This window comes from Primulina tabacum, chromosome 11 (assembly GCF_025594145.1).
Source record: "Primulina tabacum isolate GXHZ01 chromosome 11, ASM2559414v2, whole genome shotgun sequence".
In the NCBI taxonomy this organism is placed as follows: domain Eukaryota; kingdom Viridiplantae; phylum Streptophyta; class Magnoliopsida; order Lamiales; family Gesneriaceae; genus Primulina; species Primulina tabacum.
This window is the reverse complement of record NC_134560.1, coordinates 5,960,140-5,979,634: the sequence shown is the minus strand read 5'-3', so window position 1 is coordinate 5,979,634 and position 19,495 is coordinate 5,960,140. Positions and strand designations below refer to the sequence as shown.

General features: G+C 34.1%; 2 protein-coding genes across 2 annotated transcripts; both read left to right on the top strand.

The window, feature by feature from the left end:
• Window positions 1-2,998: 2,998 nt before the first annotated feature.
• On the top strand, window positions 2,999-5,310 carry LOC142519169 (10 kDa chaperonin 1, chloroplastic). Its single transcript, XM_075622103.1, has 7 exons — window positions 2,999-3,211; window positions 3,317-3,375; window positions 3,475-3,525; window positions 3,987-4,052; window positions 4,179-4,232; window positions 4,418-4,447; window positions 5,082-5,310. Exons 1-7 carry the CDS (start codon window positions 3,127-3,129, stop codon window positions 5,148-5,150), a joined length of 414 nt encoding a protein of 137 aa, XP_075478218.1. The 5' UTR covers window positions 2,999-3,126; the 3' UTR covers window positions 5,151-5,310.
• A 1,841-nt stretch (window positions 5,311-7,151) lies between these two features.
• Window positions 7,152-17,838, top strand: LOC142517707 (NAD-dependent malic enzyme, mitochondrial). Its single transcript, XM_075620093.1, has 19 exons — window positions 7,152-7,400; window positions 8,308-8,404; window positions 9,116-9,234; window positions 10,011-10,178; window positions 10,729-10,857; window positions 11,534-11,594; window positions 12,011-12,114; window positions 12,203-12,286; window positions 12,868-12,974; window positions 13,802-13,913; window positions 14,092-14,205; window positions 14,398-14,463; window positions 14,629-14,701; window positions 14,780-14,866; window positions 16,002-16,056; window positions 16,140-16,211; window positions 16,602-16,664; window positions 16,751-16,865; window positions 17,523-17,838. The coding sequence occupies exons 1-19, from the start codon at window positions 7,215-7,217 to the stop codon at window positions 17,595-17,597; spliced, it is 1,887 nt and encodes a 628-aa protein (XP_075476208.1). The 5' UTR covers window positions 7,152-7,214; the 3' UTR covers window positions 17,598-17,838.
• The last annotated feature ends 1,657 nt before the right edge of the window (window positions 17,839-19,495 follow it).

The following is a 19,495-nucleotide window of genomic DNA, read 5'->3' as shown; positions in this document are numbered from 1 at the left end:
CTTTTGCAGAAGTGGTGATATTGGGCAACACAGATTTTTGTCCAATTTTCTTCTTTTCTCTCATAGTCTTCAAGTAATCACCAAATTTCTTAGTAATTAGAGAGATAGAATCTTCACCTAAATCAGATTCATTCACTTCTTTAGATATTTGAAGGATTTCATCATAGGAGTCAGTTGAAACTTCAAGGGCTATTGTCTTCCCTTTGTCCTTCTTTTGTAAATCAAGATTCATCTCAAAAGTTCTGAGGGAACTCATTAATTCATCCAGGTTGATTGTTGAAGTGTCTTTAGATTCTTCAATTGCACAAACTTTGACATTAAATTTCTCAGGTAGAGATCTTAAAACTTTGTTCACCAATCTTTCATTGGACATGGGATCTCCAAGACTGTGAGCTTCATTAGAAAGTTGTCTCAACCGGCTATCATACTCAAGAATAGACTCCTTGTCCTCCATTCTCAAACTTTCGAACTTTGATGTCACCATCCTTAGCCTAGTTTTACGCTCACTTGCGGATCCTTCACAGTGCTTTTGGAGTATCTCCCAAGCATCTTTGGCACATACACAAGTGGTGATTAAATTAAACATCCTTGTGTCAACAGATGAAAATATAGCATTGAGAGCCTTGGAATTAAAGTTTGAAGTTTGCACTTCATCGACAGTCCATGTACTTTCAGGTTTGAGCCGTGTGTCTCCATCAGCATCCTCGAGTTTTGGTGGACTCCAACCATGAAGTACACGTTGCCAAGCTCTTTCTTCAATGGATTTAATAAAAACCCTCATCTTTACTTTCCACAATGCATAGTTTGATCCATCCAACACGGGAGGCCTAAAAACAGTACAGGATCTCACTTAGTAGCGTCAAGTGGAAGCTCTGATACCAATTGAAAGTTCTGTTTCCACAGTGTATGTGTGAGTTGAGAGTGAGTGTTGTGTGTATCAGAATGTAGGTGTTGTGCGTAGGTGTTGTAACACCCACGACAACATGCAGCGGAAATTATGATTTTAACACACCTACACGTAGCTGGAATAATGATAATAATACGAGATACGAGATGTAAATTATGCACAAGTATAAAATACTTGTGCGGTGCCTCAGGGCAAAATAATTCACTAGAAAAACTTGTAAGTTTACAAAAATCAATACTAGTGAAAGAATAAAACAACTCCCTTATTAAGGCGAGTAACAAATTGCATCCTAAACCTCTAACAAACCGTATAACCAAAATACTTAGGATGCATCAACTGAGAAGTGAAAAAAATCTTCAAAACTCCACACACTAATCAACACGGTGATTAAGTGTTGTCTTCGGATGTTGGCAGCACTTCACAGCAACAAGTTATCAATCACGAGATGGCTTCAATCAGAAAACTTTTTCTTCGTACAAATGCATCTCTGTCTCTCCGAAAGTTTTTGCTCTGTATCGTCACTCTCTCACACTTTTTTTTCTTCTCCTTTGAGTCCTATTTAACATAGAAAAACCAATTTCATTAGGAAACAAACTCTTTTTAAAACAAGAATAATATCTTAAAGATATTGTGATATCATATCTTAAAGATATTATGATATCATATCTTAAAGATATTACGAGTCATATCAAAATATAGTTTTATATCACATATTGAATTTATAAGAGATCATATCATCAATTTCGAGATTATCCTCATGTCTAGAAAGGCAAAATATTAAAGATAAAAAAGGAAAATATATCAAGGAATAAAATTCCTTTCAGGTTTATCATCGTCAACCCGACCTCCTAATGATATGCTAGTCCTCATCTCTATTCCATTCCCTGATTCTGTTTGTTTGGAGAATTTTTATCCCAATCTGTAAATGAATCTCATCTCCATAATCATAACTTCTTCGAATACCCATCGAGTACGATATTGATTATTGAAAGATGTTGAAGTTTTATTAGTTCATATTTCTTTATATATATATATTTTTTTAATTTCTCCAAATTCACGATTCAAATTATGTGTTTAGTCTTATTTCTATGATATTTGTACAAATAACAAAAACTCATTTCTATTTTATTAGTCTTTATATATGTTCATTAAAACACTTAGATTGATATTTGGTGTATTACATTATTATTAATATGATTTTTTATTTATTATTATTCTTATCGAGACGAGTTCGAGGATGAGTACAACATCTTCTTACCCTGAACTCATACTCGAAAAAGCTCCCTTGAACCCGCCACATTTAGAATTGTCTTTACAGAGCTCCGAATTTGCGGAAAAAATTGTCATCCATATCCTACTTTTTACATTTGTAGAAAATGTTTCATTTTACTTAGACATTTTAGAATTCTAAATTTTTTCAATTTGTATCATCTTCGGATAATCTCCAACTTTAGTGTCATATTGTTTTCTTGAGTTATTTCTTGATGTTCTAACGTTTGTTTGGAACACATGTAACGAAATTTATATACTTTTTGTGAAGCTTTTTATTGTTTAGGTGATTGAATAGTTCTCGTATCCATTTTTACGCACAACCATTTAATGATGGATTTGGTCACATTTTAGTTTCACACTTAATTTTCACATCCAAATATTTATTTCTCAAACAAAATTTCCAAATATAACTCAAAATATTATTTTCCAAAAAAAAAATTATATACATTTTTTGTTATATTTTAGATCAACTTTTTGAAACAAAGAGTCACGACAAATCCACCATTCGTTTATCTCTAGTTTTTCTAATTAATATATTAATACAAATTTTTCATCGTCTCATTACACAATAATTTATTAAAGAAATAACAGATTATAAGAATTTTTTTATATATATTTTATTTTTTGATGAGTTGTGTCACATAACTCGCAACTCATTTTAAATTGAATTAATTTGATAATTTCTCGTCAATCATTTCCGTCTCGACCCGCCCCGCCCAGCTCAGCTCCGCGCCGACCCATCTGAGAGATACATTAGCGTCAGATGGACCATTTTAGAGCTGCATATAGGGGCGTGACATACAAGACAGATAGGGTGAAATTATCGGGTCGAACTATATAGAACTATTAGACCCGTATATTCATCTTTTGTACGTTGAAAGTTATTATAAACCAAATTTACCAACCCTAAGACACACCCCACTGCACAAGCTCCAACTTCCTTATCCATGGCGTCTGCTTTCATGTCCCTTGCTAAACCCTTTGCTTCTAGCAAAGTCGACCTGCCGTCTCTCTCGAGTGGAAGACCAGCAGGTTAATTTCTGTTACATTTAGCTTCATTTTCCCATTTCTTTAATTTTCTGACGATGCTAGTTTTTGAGTGCTTACATTTCTTTCGATGATTGATTTTTTTTCCAGGTCCGCGGAAGAGTTTTTTGAGGGTCAATGCTATTGTAAAGAAATACGAACCTACGAAGGTTTTTCTTTTTTCAATTTCGCTCTTCTGTAACCTATTTGCGCTAATTTACGGCCATGCAGTTATGAGGTTCTTTGTACTTGTTTCTATTTGCGCGTAGGTTGTGCCTCAAGCTGATCGAGTCCTGATTCGTCTTGAGGAGCTGCCTGAGGTATTTTTGTTCGCGACTTCTTGTGGAGTGGTCGACTGAGGAGGAAAATAATCAAATCATGTGTATTTTTTTTAAAAAAAATTTTGAGTTCTGCCATCTAAATACATTATGCCAACCTCCCTGAGTGGATTTCTTTGGGCCACCACTGGCTAAACATATGGGATATTTTAGTATTTATGTGATGAAATGATTTCTTTACCAATCTTTGGCAGGTGTTGGTTTTTTATCTCCATTGAGTTGTATATAGCATTTTTTATATCAAACTGTTGAAGAATCTCAAGGGGTTGCTTGTTTTCATCTGCTTTCTGTGTGTTACTAATTGTGCTACGATATGTCAAAATTCTCTCTTATCTTGTAAATTCGTTGTATTTGAGCACTTTATGTATTGCATACTTTGCTATTCCTAGTTACATTTTTACTTTTTTAGTGTCGTAGAGATCATTAAGCTCTTTTCCGTGCAGAAATCGGCTGGGGGAGTTTTGTTACCCAAGTCAGGAGTTAAATTTGAACGCTACCTTGTGGGAGAGGTGAGTGATGAATAACAATATTCATTGGTTGGGATTTGTCATTAGTATTGCATATCCCGATTTGATAAATCCGATATTTGAATTCAGATTCTCCTCTTTTCTCGTCTCATTAACATTTCCTTTCAGGTTCTTTCTGTTGGTGCTGATGCTGATGCTGGGGGAGTGGAGAGTGGGAAGAAGGTGAGATGGTGAAGAGTGTACTTCTTGTATTTAGACATCAAGATTTGTTTTAGATGTAAAAAGTCAACAAGATTTGTTTTATATGTAAAAAGATTCAAATGTTGCTGGCAATCCTGCAACTTATGTGTCTACCGCACTATTTCTGACTCGTCACATTCTAAACTTGATAATTTCCTTCCTTGCAGGTTCTTTTCTCTGACGTAAATGCTTACGAGGTACGCAGTTTAGGATTTCCCATTGAATGTCTTGATTAATTTTTATGAGAGCACAATATGTTTGAAACTTGGATGAGACCTTGGTAACTGTCATGTAGATGTGAGATGGTGAACAAGTTTCCTCAAGCCTTCTTGTTTTTTTTTCAGAAAATCTTGGAGTTTTTATTTTGAACGTTTGATCTTTTTTCAAATTTATTACTTGAAAGCTTTTGAGCTCCTAAACATCATATAATCTTTTGGCCGGACACCCTTTACAAATCAATTTTAGTTCCTTCATCAAATCCATCATCATAAGATGAGAGTCCCCATCTCTCACACCTCCTATTTACCTCTCATCTCAATAATTTTAGGATGCTTCAGATTTTGTTTTATGGGATAATATTTAAAACTTAAACAAACTTGCTGGGATGCTTTTAATTAGTCTTTGATGTATCATACACAATAACTTACCTGTGTTTAGTAAATTCCCTAGCTGTTATGTCTGTTACTATTTTCTGAGACAAGTTCTGAAATCAGAGTTTTGTGTGCTGGTTAGTTTCTTGAATATGTGACTAGAATAACTATGTGCCACCCTCGAGTAGTTTGTTAAAGTTTAGGTTCAAAACCTTTATGTTTTGTGTTTGTTCTTTTGCAGATTGATTTGGGAACGGAAGCAAGGCATTGCTTCTGCAAAGCAGGTGATCTGCTTGCTTTGATCGACTAACGCATTTTCAAATGCAAATCTCAGATTTGGCCTTTGATTTATCACAAGAGGTACAATATCGACTATGTTGAAGCAGGCTATACTCTGTGTAATCTATTGAAAGAAAATTTGCCACATTTTATCGAATAATGAGTAACGTTGAGGATCTATTTTTAGTTTATGTTCTCCACTTCGCCTGAGAAAAGACGTTTTAGTGGATTTTTCTTTGATAGAACACTCATGGAAAGATCAAGTTTACAAAATAGTTTTGATTGCAGAGAGAGTTGGATTCAGGGTCAGCAGGTTTCTACCCGAATCTGATATGTATAAAAAATTGGCCCCGTTTTAGAAATTTTCCCTTGATCTTGACGATGTGGTTTTTACATAGTACTTTCTGTTTTGGGTCCAAATTTTTGAACAAGGAATGTAAATTCACCTTAACAATATCAATTAATTTTCGGTCGAACTTTTCATCTACTGTAGATAGTATCAATGGACATGGCAATGAGTTGAAGATTAAAACTCTCGGCAATGGGTAGTTCGAATTAAAAAATTTGGGTGTTTTTTCTTATCCAATGATTTATATTATTTTTCAATCGATTTATTTTAAAAATTATATAGTAGGAAAAAACCACTGTTTAAAATAATGAATTTACTAACTTGTTAACCAAATAGACAAAACAATTTATTTTTATTATTTTTGTAATAATATCAGTGATAATATTATTGATAGTAATATATTAATAAAAAATAGTATTATTCAAAAAATATAAGGATTAAAATTATAAAATATAGCAATAATATTAATTTAAAATTAATAAATAATGATCATATCGATTAAATTAACATAGAAATAAGATTATATTAATCTAAAATTATTTAAACATAACCCACACATATAAATATAACATATATAAGATATTACATATAACATAAAATCAAGCGGTCGTAAAATAGATTTATTAATATAAAAATATATAACTGTGAATTTGATTAAAATAAAAGGCAAAAACTTGTGTGAGACAGTCTCACGGATCGTATTTTGTGAGATGAATATCTTATTTGGGTCATCCATGAAAAAATATTAGTTTTTATGCTAAGAGTATTATTTTTTATTGTTAATATCGGTAGGGTTGACACGTGTCACAGATAAAAATTCGTGAGAGCGTCTCACAAGATAGCTATTCTTTGAAAAATAGAAGAAGTAATAACTAATTAAATTTTTATAGAAAATTACATGCTATATAAAAATTTCACAAAAAGGGCAAAATGCTATGCCCATTAAAAACGTATATAAAAATTATATTCAAGTCCTGCCGAAAATGAAACTATTACCTAATATCTTCCCATTGTTTTCATCCAATTTAAGAGACGAGGGTGACCAGTCTGAACTCAAGGCAAAGTCTACTTCACATCACCAGATAAATAATTCAACTCAATCATTCAATCAATTGTTTTATAATTTTAAAAAAATAATGTTGGCCGAATTCACGAATCGTTTTTGCGAAACATATATCTTATTTGAATTACACATAAAAAATATTAATTTTTATATCGAAAACATTATTTATTATTCTAAATATAAACACGATGTCACGAAAGAGCTACTATATAATTTTATATAATTATTATTTACAACAAAATAATCATAATTTATTAATTACTATTTCACATTATATTCAAATAATGTAATAATCACGATATTGTTTATTTTAATTTGCCATTTTTTAATTTTCTAGGAGGCATTTACAATTATCACATCTTACAGGGTGTAAAATTGCGATTCCTCTATCTGATCGGTCAGAGTACTTGCGTCAACGCGGACCCGCAATTTGCTCCGTTTGCCCGAACTTCAAAATCCGTTGACCCGACGACCACAACTTTCCATTTTTACTCCACTGAAAATTTTGACTATTTCTCAACGTACAGTTTTTCTTACGTCAAGTACAATTTCTCATGCATCCACTTTCTCTGGCATTAGTCAATGTGTTGTGCCTATTACGATTTCTTCAGTGAAGTAAACTGATAACATAAATAACTGAATCATTACTCCTGGAGCTACATGTTCGATTTCCTCTTCTAAGAATGGTGAATTTTTCGAATCAGACGAAGATTTCGTCCGCTTTGTTGAAGCGTTTGCATTCTCGGCGGGCTAATGTTGCCGCGGTGAATGTGAATGGTTCGAGGTTTTTCACCACGGCGGAGGGCCACCGTCCTACCATTGTTAACAAGCGCAGCCTTGATATCCTTCACGATCCATGGTTCAACAAGGTGAGAACGAAAGGCGATCGACGTTTTTTTGGGTTAATTGTGTGTGTGGGATTCGTGCGTGCTGTGATTTAAAGATCTTTAGGATCTGTGTTAGTGGTGGTTTGAGTTTAGGATGGCTGGCTGTGATTTGGTTGTTAATTCTAAATTGATCCTGTTTGTACGTATGAAGGTTGAGTAAGTATTTGGTTTGGCGATTCTCGAGGAGTGCGTGATTGATAGTACTGAAATTGCACGGTGTATTGTTAGTTAGTGTTATGTGAAGGTTAAAGTAAGGTAAACGGGATTAGGTACAACATCCTATTTATGAATCACACTATGAACTAATGTAGAAATATAAGCAGGACTGACACGTACCATCAATTTCATCTGGCATAGTGCATAATGTCTGTATCATGAAACATAATTGTAATTGAAAATATTTGAATTACTTGACTTCACCACAACTGTAATGGTTTACTGTGAACCTAAAATCAAGTGGAGAGCCCAAAACCGCAATGGTTTGCTATGGAACATGTAAAATACCCGCGTAACCGAACAATCATCAAGACCATATTTAATATTTTGATCCATTGGACAATGGTCCGAGGAGTTTGGTATTTGTGACATTAATGACACTTTCTATGTCAATGCTTTAACTCTAACTTGATATCTCTGTATCCCAATCACACTTGGTCTTTTATTCTCTATTTTGCTTAATAACTTGGAAATTGTACACAGTAACAAGTTACTGTTTCTTCTTTTACAGGCATTGTATTTTTAGGTTCTTCTCGTGTTTAGTCTTTTGTGGACATTCACCATGTCTCTTTCACAAAAAAATTACTCTTCTTTGATTTCTTTGTTTATTATGTTTGGAGACGAGCAAACATCTTGGATGTTTGGTTTCTCATTGTCGTGTTCAATAATATAGGGAACTGCATTTTCCATGACCGAACGTGATCGTCTCGACCTTCGTGGGTTACTGCCACCAAGTGTAATGACTTCTGAACAACAAATCGAGCGGTTTAGTAAGTTATATCCACTGATTGATTTGTATGAATTATGTCTAAATGATACTTGTTTGTGTATACTGAGCATTTATAACCACGCACGGGTCGGGTTTTAAACTTTCAGAAAATAGTATATTTAGGTAAGTTCCATTTTTGCCCAAAGTAATTGAAGAATTCTAAATCACAAGAGGACCATCAAATTTGCAAATAATTTATTTAGGTGCAAGATCCGGGATACAGGGTTTGATAAGCGAATTAAGAGGCGATTAGTTTTGCTAAACGGTTCTTCCAAGCCTACCACTATTTTGAATTGATCGTAAAATAATAAACCTAGATATATTTACCTTTATCTGTTATTTATAGACCCCCATCAGGATTTTTATTTGTACAGATGTTGTGGAACAGATATGCAATGTGAGATAAATGCCACTTGGCCGCTATCGCCCAAAGACTTAAGAGTCGCTGAAGAATAGGAAAATTTGCAAACTACTTTAAATTAAGAATGTTACAGTTGCTGAGAGACTACAAAGAGAGTCTATCAGACTTTGAAAGGCCTGTCATTTTGTATATATTAGATCGAACTTGTGAAGAAATCAATATTTTCCAGTTTGTACCACAGAAGTGCTTGAATAAAAGAGTTGACCTTTGAGTTTTTAAGTCAAGGAGTAACATTTTTTAGTTTAATTTTCTTATAGTGCCTGTCTTTGCTTTTCTTTCTTCAAATCACAGTGGTGGACTTGAAAAGGCTTCAAGTAAGTGCTAGAGATGGGCCATCTGATCCGTACAGTGTGGCTAAATGGCGCATTCTTAACCGCTTGCATGATAGAAACGAGACAATGTATTATAAGGTCAGTGAACTATTCTTTATTTCTTTTCCTTAGTCCTATGGCAACAGCGATGAAATATTTAAGTTCTCGAGGTAACTGCATCATCGTCCTCTCAAGTAGGACATTGATACTGCACTATAATCTCCTGACTGTTTGCTAAATCAAACAACATTCTTATGATATTGGTTGCCCATGCAAAATCAAGGTAAATTCTTTACTTATTCATCTTATAATCAATTTTTATGTCTTAGTGCTAATTTATGTACTTCAGAAATCAGACTCATTACTTTATAATTATTTGCTAACTTTATTTAACATATCTAATGATGGAAGGATAAAATTAATGCAAATAAACTAAATTGATGGAAAGTTACCATTGATGGTGTTAAATTGATGCACGTGCTGAGAGAACACTGACATCCCATTATGACAACAAAACTAAAGGCATGCATTAAGACTGTTAATATTTTACTGATAGTCGAATAGGTTGGACCAGTCAAAAGTGGATTGTTTGCTGGATGCCTTTGATTCCTTTACAATTGGCATCTTATTCTTCTCTGATGTGAATCCTATTGCTTACCCGCCACACGTCTCAACCTTTTACTTACTATTACGTTATCCGAGAACACCACCTTTGATGGATTTATACATCTTGTGATATAGTTGATTATTTTCGAGATTATATATCTCTCTCTCTCTCTCTCTCTCTCTCTCTCTCTCTCTCTCGCTCTCGCTCTCGCTCTCTCTCTCTCTCTCTCTCTCTCTCTCGTTTTGTAATCTCGATTTGATGTTTACAGGTTCTGATCGACAATATTGAGGAGTATGCACCCATAGTCTATACTCCAACCGTTGGTCATGTTTGTCAAAATTATGGCGGCTTGTTCCGACGACCTAGGGGAATGTATTTTAGTGCAGCAGATCGCGGAGAAATGATGTCTATGGTTTATAATTGGCCAGCCGACCAGGTTTGTTATTCTTGTTAGTGTCTTTGTCTGAGAATACTGCTGACTTTAGCTGTTTCCATGCTCAATTTTTGAGAACAGTTCAGTGTGCCAAGGACATTGATTGGTGATGTCAAAATCCAAAGTATCTGATAATGTCTATCTGAGGGCGGTTCTTTTGCTTCACTAATTGATGCTAGATACCTAAGTTTTAAGTTGTAACTGTTCTGTTGTTCCTACATATCTTATCACCAGCATCAAATGAAAGTTGCATCATGCATTTCAATTACCTGATGAGTGATGAATGGTTTGTACTAGAAGACTCCGAGTCATTTAAATGCCATAGAGATTAGGCGAGTTGACATCAAATTGCTTTCCAATAAACATTACAAACAGGTTCACAGGCCTTGATTCAACATACTTTTTTCCTGTACACTTACATAATGCCTAGTGGCAGGTAAATAGCAATGCTGTACAACATGAAAATGTATCGAGTTGTTTCTAAATTATTATTATTTTAATGTCTCTTCAGCAGCATCTTACTGCATTTTAATTACCTTCTTTTTCTATACAGGTTGATATGATTGTTGTAACTGACGGAAGCAGAATATTGGGTCTTGGAGATCTTGGGGTTCAGGGTATTGGAATTGCGATTGGAAAATTGGACCTTTATGTTGCTGCTGCTGGGATAAATCCTAAGAGAGTATTACCTCGTTCTTTCTTAATATATAAAATTGCATTAGATATGTGAAATCGAACCTCAGCAAACTAATATCCTAAATATCTATGAGAAAAACCAAATCGGATAGAATTAAGGAAATCAAGAATGGTATATATTATAATTCCAAAAATAACAATTTTCTTTAGTAGCAGTCTCCCAAAATTACCAAGTGGGACCCAAGAACTTCTTAGTTTTTAAGAAGCAAAGTGTATCGTCTCTAACTTTTTATAATTCTCCTGTCATAAGATTTATAATATTGGTAATATAGTTCCATTTACTTGATTTTTTAGGTATGTTCACATAAAAAATATGTTGGAAATTGAAACAACTGAATTTAATTTGAATATATGGCTCTATCATAGTTTGCTTATCTTTCCTCCTTTCTGATTCTTTGTATGTTAGTACTCTTGGATTTCCAGCCTTTAATGAGTTGCATCTTCTATAACATGTCCTATGATTTAGTTGCTAATACAGATTAATTTTTGGCCACCAGTGCTATTCCATTTATATTTCTTGTTTTCTCAGTGTTGATCTGATTTTTTGTTTTGGCCAGTAGTTAAAAGGCAGGTTTTGATTTCTGTTGAACAAGGGTAACATTGTATATAATTTCCTTCAATTGAAGAGGCTCATTTATGATCATCTTTGTTTGATGCCATAGGTACTTCCTGTCATGATTGATGTTGGAACGAACAACGAGAAGCTTTTAGAAGACCCCTTGTGTAATTGTCTTATCTTCAATCATAATAGATAAAGACTGCCATGCATTACTTCTCGGAAACCCACTCCATCTTTTTTCATACATTATCAGACATTTTCCCAAGCATTCTGAAAATTTTTCCATCTCTCAGGGCTGTGAAGATATATAGGCCATGCTGATGTTAATTATGTGTTTGTTGTTAGATAAAATGAAGTCATTAGCCAATGTTACCCAACCTTGTATCAATAGATATCTGATAGTTCTGAGGGTTCTCAGTGAAGAATCTATGGTATTTTGTACAGTTTCATATAACATCAGGTGAATTTTGACATAAGCTCTCGCCTTGTTTGAATATATTGTTATAGAGGTTGTTTTCTCTTCTTCTTCGTTTCTGCGTTTTGAGGATTTCTTAACGACCTTACCGCTTTAACCTTACAGATTTGGGATTGCAACAGCATCGCCTTGATGGAGAGGAGTATATAGCTGTTATTGATGAATTCATGGAAGCGGTTTTTACTCGTTGGCCACATGTGATTGTCCAGGTGCTTCTTTATGTGCTTTGCAGGATGATATTTTCTTCTGATTATGCAAGGTTTAGTAAGATTATTAATGCATATAAGATTAGTGCAGTTTGAAGATTTTCAAAGCAAGTGGGCCTTCAAGTTGCTGCAGCGTTACAGGAAAGAATACAGAATGTTCAATGACGATGTTCAGGTGGGCAGTTTTAAATTTAGTGTCCAAGTGTAGTTGAGAGTTTAGCACCCAAAGGATTGTCACTTGTATAGTTCATGATTATTCATGCTGTCAATTTACCGTAGGTTTTTAAATCATATCATAGATCGGTGGTTCATTGAAAATTCTTTGGATGCTGGAGACAGTGGTACGTTAGCATATCATGTTTTAGACATGTTGGCATGTTCGGGCCATAAGATCGGTGATGTGCACATATTATCACATGTAACCCATCTCTTGTTCTTGCAAGATTGAACTTAAGCTTCCAAGGTTGGGATCCTGGACTTCGAATAAACAAGAGTGAATTACTTAGGCCGTGGTTGTTTTATGATTACTCATCTCCGAATACATAAATGCACAAACCGAATCCTAGTCATGGTGACTGTTGCGATTATTTTTTGCTTTCTCTTACAAATCTAGTGACACAATCTAATGTTTGATTTGTCAAGGAAATTTTTTTTCCCAAGTGGTTACATGGTATAAATCAATTTTGGTTGCTGAGTCTTCGTGCTTTGATCAAAATTCATATTGTATATATTTTTACATGCCAATATTCACTCTAGGGAACAGCCGGAGTTGCACTTGCTGGTCTTTTAGGAGCAGTCAGAGCACAAGGTAGACCAATGATTGACTTCCCAAAAATGAAAACCGTTGTTGCTGGTGCTGGAAGGTAACTTATTTTTTTCTGTTACAGTCCTTTCTTATTCTCTTCAGAAGTATTAGATAGTAATAGTATCAGTCTTAAATATTATGTGATAATTTTGAATGACGTGCCTATTTTCCCTCTTCCCAGGTTTGTAAGAAATATTTAGTATTAGTGACTGAATTGAAATGACAGAAGAGTATTTACTCCTAAGAAATTGTTAGGATTGATCACTTCATGTGGAAATTCTATATTACAAGAAGCATGGTGTCATAGATTGATGAAGCATTTCTCTGTAAAAGATTCCTGAGAAGTGTCCATACCAAGTCAATAGGGATGTGCTGAGCTATTGACCATGTAGTGCGCATGGATACAACGAAACTTAAAGAATCTGATGAAGCGTGTATCAATATGATGCATTCCAGATTAATTTGATTCAACCAAATCAAGAGAACTATCTTATCAGTAAAATATTTGAGTGATGCAGGTTAAAGTAGAGAGTAAAAACGAGGTGAATTATTTACCAGGTATAGAACAATAAATTTTCAATTAGATAGTTATCAAGAGTATATTTGGAGAAAATTTTTGAATCCCGGCTAACTTTTCTAGTGGTATGTGTCTTCTCATGCATACCTACTAGTAAATTCGATTCTTCTCATTGATGAAACCTTCAAATAGACATGCATGTGCCTTTCCTTCTACGAATTCCTATGACATCATTAATTTGTGAATTGTATTAGCGGAAGTCTCCTATCATCAGTCTAGCCTCGTTCCAAAGCCTAAATATTTCACATGGATTGAAACACATTCTTCTATTGTGCAAGCATAAAGGTAGTGAATCTTTGTTACTGCAGTGCTGGAATTGGAGTTCTCAATGCCGCAAGAAAAACAATGGCAAGAATGCTAGGAGACACTGATGTTGCTTTTGAAAGTGCAAGGAGCCAATTTTGGGTTGTTGATGCCAACGTAAGTGGTTTAGTGGTGTATATTTGATTTGGTTTTTTGATGTTGATTTGCGATTAAATTTACTTTGTGATTGATAACAAAGGTGCTTCTGACTATTTAGGCTGGGACATCTACTGCGTTTTTTTTTTCTTACTTAACAGCAATTGTTGTATTACAAGTATAATGCTTTCTGACTTAGGGACTCATAACTGAGGCACGTGAAAACATAGATCCAGATGCTCTCCCATTTGCTAGGAAAGTCAAAGAAACTGAACGCCAAGGGCTGACAGAAGGGGCAAAGCTTGCAGAAGTGGTCGGTATCCTAAACCTTCAGGACCTTTCAATTGTTTTATTTCTTAATGATTAATGTCTGGAACAGTCTACTATGTTATTGTGACATAAATGTTGTGAACTATTAACTGTATTGAATCATTGATGCGTGTCTTCAAAACTAGACTTGAGACGTGGTTAAAATCATGAAAAATTTATGTGTATATCTAACCAGGTGCGGCAGGTAAAGCCAGACGTGCTTCTTGGCTTGTCAGCTGTTGGGGGCTTGTTTTCCAAAGAGGTATGAATATCATTTTCATGTTTTCTTATTTCCTAACATTTTATTATTCCTAACATTGTAAGATGTCTTAATCATATATACAGTTCTTGTTGCATTTCCTTTTAGATCCCATCAATATTTAGAAACCGTTGGAGCAGTAACTAGAATAAATTGATTTTTATTCAGGTTCTAGAGGCTCTCAAAGAATCAACTTCGACTAGACCAGCAATTTTTCCAATGTCTAATCCTACAAGAAATGGTAATATTTGATATATTTTTTAAGAATGTTATCTGAACAATTTTGTCATTTCGTAATTTTTTAAATATTTATTATCAGCTGAATGCACACCTGAGGAAGCATTTTCCATTGTCGGAGAACACATCATATTTGGAAGTGGAAGCCCTTTTAGCAATGTTAATCTGGGTATGGATCGCAATTGTGCTTAATTCTCCAATTACCAACATATATATATTTTTTACTTTCTCGCCATTGCATGCATATTCCAAGTAGGGATTTGTCTGTAAAAATGAGTAATAATGTATAAAGAGTGTGCATGACAACGACCCTCCTAGCACTATCAACCCAAAATGTGATTGTGCTTTCTTATGAAGTGATGTTTAAAAAGCGTTCTGTCCAGATATTAAACATGATTGACCCCAAATTCTTTAGTTAAATTCTATCTCCACGCATATTTGCTAAGATTCTTTATAGTTGAATGTCAAGTCATAAATTGAAGTCCTTTACTGCTCAAACATATGGTTTATTCTTATAGACTTTGCCTAGGGAAACTCACTTTGATTGACCTATATGCTGGTTTCCTAGTTTTACGCCACCCCCCCCCCCCCCTCCCCCTGAAAATATAAATCCCTCCAGTTTATATATAAACTCATTTGAGGAGATCAATGTCTTTGTTGATGAAAAAAGTGCTTTGACCATGTTTTAAAAATGCTTCACTGCTATGTTGCATGTAAGCACACTCTGTCACATGGCCCAATTTTCTCTCTCTCCATTCCACCTACGGAACTTGTGAAGCAATGGAGAGAGATTACAATGTTTTCATGGTTTTAGATTTGTTTCTGTAGCTATTCAAGTAAGAATGGATCTTAGAATGCAAGAAACTCCCCAAAAAATAAACCTCAAAGATTGGCAACTGTTTGATAGCAGTGTATTATACTAAGAAACTGATATAATAGAGATAATGTCAATGGCCTTCAAGCTCGCTTCACATGATATAGCCATCTTTTGAGTGACCAATATGTTTCTTTTGAGATTTCACGAGAGGAGTACTTTATTATGTTATGGTTGTGTATCTACACAGATAGTTCAGCGAGTGCATTTGGATGTCAGTATGTATTCTAGAGAATTACCAAGCGAAGCGTGCTAGTTAATACAGGGATGTGGAGAATGTAGGCCGGTAAATGGCGTGCAAGCGAAAACCAGTGAAACAGAGAATATAGGCAGACAAATGTCTATTATGATTATTTGGTCTAAGATAATTTAGTTGTTCTTTCTCTTGAAAAAACTTGTTGTGTTCACTAAAGGGAACAAAATTTCACAGGAAATGGTCATGTTGGCCACTGCAACCAGGCAAACAACATGTTCCTTTTTCCCGGGTTAGATGCTGAATTTTTTTTTATCTATGATTGATAACCGATATAGTTATCATTTGTCCTAATTTTTCTGAGAAATGACGCAGGATTGGACTTGGAACACTTCTATCTGGATCTAAGATTGTCTCAGATGGAATGCTACAGGCAGCAGCCGAATGGTACTCCATAGAGCATTCAAATTTAGTCTATTACCTAAAGATATTCATCTCCTAAATTGTTCTGTGTATATATGGAACAAGTAGAATTTTTGAACAATTTATCAGGGCATCTGGTGCTTCTCAATTGAAGCTGAACTATACAAATCATCTGGATTTTACGATGACTAAAATATATATATTGGAATCCTTTTGTGCTAACAAATACCAAAAACTGCCATTATGTGATCGGTTGCAAAGTGGTTGATCTACTGTTGTTATTAGGTTCTGCTTCATTTTTGGGAAAATATCAATGATATTTCAGTTACATGATATTGGGAAGAGATCCTTGGCATATCAGTATTTCTTTACTTGGATATTCGCTACAATTATATTCTTTGTTTATAACTACAGCCTAGCTGCATATATGACTGAGGAAGAGGTACTTAAAGGAATAATATATCCATCAATATCGAGGTATTCAAGCATGTGTGAATATAATTACTATTTAGTTATTCAAACCACACCGATATTTTTTCTTAAATTTCAAAACATCCAACCAGAATACGTGATATAACGAAGGAGGTCGCTGCAGCAGTCATTAAAGAAGCCATAGAAGAGGATCTGGCAGAAGGATATCGCGAAACAGATGCCCGAGAATTGCAGAAATTTAACAAGGTATATTTCATTAACATGGACAAGCAGGTGAGGCTTTTTCCTTTTTATTTTGAGGCCTTCTCTTTACCTACAATGGATGAGGATGACCATTATAAATATTTGATGTCTTCTATTTTAAAGAGATGGGTAGCTAATTCGAGAACCTCAAAACCAATGCTAAAATAGTTGGAAAATCATTTTCAGAATATCTCGTGGTTGCTACCTGTACAACGCACACCAACTCAGCTGAGTTGGATCCCTTAATTTAGTGGAAGGTTAGCATGAATGCGTACTAGGAGCCCTCTTTTAGGTGCATAGCTAGCAGTGGAGAGGATTGATGGTTCTGTTGAACCAAAAAAAAATCAAAATTTTTTATCTCATTCTTTTAAATATAAGTTTTCCTCCTATATTATTTGAATTTTCCCACACGAATTAAATATCAGTTCGTTCCTGAATATTCTCTCTGTTTTTTTTATATAATTATACATGTTGCATTTGAGTTAGATTCGGTATCGCAGTATTTTATGTTTGTTTCTGGCAACAATTTTAAGGAGCAAAGCAAATCCTTTTGTGTGCTGGTTAATGTAGTTTGGCATGACACCTCTGTGATATCGACTCACTTGGTCATTGTTTGAATCTAACGGCTACATTGATATAAATATGATGACTTTTTTGCAGGACGAAATTAAAAATTATGTAACGGACAATATGTGGGTACCTGATTACGCAAAATTGGTTTACAAGAATGATTGAAGAGCCCTTCTTGTTAGGTTACTCCTCTTTTCACATGTTCCAGACTTGCGCTGGGATAATTAAGCTCCAATACTTTTGCCAACACTTACTTGAACCTTCCACTGCAACAAAAATTTGCTTGTATTATATTAATCTACTCATCCATGAATTTTTAGTCTTGAGAATTTGCTGGACTTGTACCAAAATTTGTGTTTGTTTATAGTGAAGTTCATTGATTTCTAAATGAAACATATTAAGGATCGTCGCTCGACTCTCCGATGCGTTGGCCCTTGTTGAGTAAACATTCTATCGGACCTCATATTGATCCAGGATTGCATAGCAGGTTTTATATAGAAATATCTTTAACTCGTTATTTTCCGGGTGTGCCGAATAAATCTACGATGTAAAAATATTTTTTGATCAATATTAGGATAATGTTATATAAAGTGCAAAAACCATATCTGTTAATCCGACCTGCCCAGCTCCAACGGTAAGCTCGCCCGCTTGCCCACTTTTCAAATTTCAAATTATCATGGCATGTATCCTTGAAAAGTTGACGGCACAGAATACCCCAAACAAATGAACGAATGAAAGGACGAACGGATTGGGAAAAGTAACATTAAATCTTCACACCCCTTTCTATAAAAAGATGATGAAAGTCACCGTATCCACCCAAAATGACTGTATTGTGACAAAAATAACTGACCTGCCACAGCCTATACGTAATTCCCATAAAAAAAAATTCTTGTGTAGTCTTAATTATACAAAGTGAACGACAATTGATAGCTCTAAATATTTTTTCGAACTATGTATTATATATATTAGTATTTTTGTACAAACGTTGTATGTGTAAAATTGTGGATATAATCTAAATTTATGCATTTTACAGACGTCTCACAACTTCTATCTCAATGCAACCTATGTTTAAGGATTTCAGTCTTCTATGTTTTAGCTCGATTATAAATTATGACTTGAATATTTTCATTAGATAAATGAAAGATATATAGCAACATCCACAATGTTATTCAAATCAATGTGATTGAACACCAATGTGATGTCAATGTAGGTGTTATGTTAATAGATAAACAAAATTTCATTTATAAATATTCATACCCTTTCACAAATCATTTCATTCATATAAACACATTATTTTACCTCATAAATCACTCTCAAAATCTCTTATATACTATCTGATTATGTCAATCTCATTTTTAATATTTATTTCTAGAATCCGAAATTGATGAAAATAACATATGATTTTTAAATTGTATGCAAATATATTTTGAGAATTTGAGATTTTTATTTTTTACCGTAAATTTTTACTTTTAATAACTGTGTATTTGATATTTAGACCACACGATTTTTGAAGAGGCGACCGAGACGCCTTAATTCCCTCAAAAATATATGTTCGAAATAACGACTGTTTTCCACCACTCACGGGAAATTTCGTAAACTTCTAAAACCACGCCCAAAATAAAAATATCTACCGCCTGCTTATTTTTAATTAACAAATTAATACAATGATTTTATCACAGTACTCCCTTAATTATATAAAAATTGCACCCATTAACCTCGCGTAGTGTTGCCGCCTTAGTCCCCCTTGTTAATAATGTAATATATTAACAAGACAAATTTAAATTTTTTAAATAAGTAATTTACAGTCAAGATATTGGTAAAAAAATGCTGAATATATGATGCTAAATAGAAAAATCATATAATTAAAGGATCATAATATCCTTATATGAACTATAATATAAACTAACAGTTGAATCATCGCAATCCCGAAGGCATTCAGATAGATTTTAAGGCCACATACCAAATTTTTTATTTTTTTCGTACAAAAATATATATGAATTTCATATAATTAGGTCACTGGTTATCATAACTCGTTGTGACGAGATATCACTCGAGCTCAACTC

Excerpts from the sequence above, each read along its gene's own strand:
- LOC142519169 (XM_075622103.1), top strand. The coding sequence starts at position 3,127 with ATGGCGTCTGCTTTCATGTCCCTTGCTAAACCCTTTGCTTCTAGCAAA. Across the intron at positions 4,053-4,178 it reads AACGCTACCTTGTGGGAGAG|GTTCTTTCTGTTGGTGCTGA; the intron begins GTGAGTGATGAA and ends ATTTCCTTTCAG. Across the intron at positions 4,233-4,417 it reads GAGTGGAGAGTGGGAAGAAG|GTTCTTTTCTCTGACGTAAA; the intron begins GTGAGATGGTGA and ends CCTTCCTTGCAG.
- LOC142517707 (XM_075620093.1), top strand. The coding sequence starts at position 7,215 with ATGGTGAATTTTTCGAATCAGACGAAGATTTCGTCCGCTTTGTTGAAG. Across the intron at positions 16,665-16,750 it reads ATATATCCATCAATATCGAG|AATACGTGATATAACGAAGG; the intron begins GTATTCAAGCAT and ends ACATCCAACCAG. Across the intron at positions 16,866-17,522 it reads AATTGCAGAAATTTAACAAG|GACGAAATTAAAAATTATGT; the intron begins GTATATTTCATT and ends ACTTTTTTGCAG.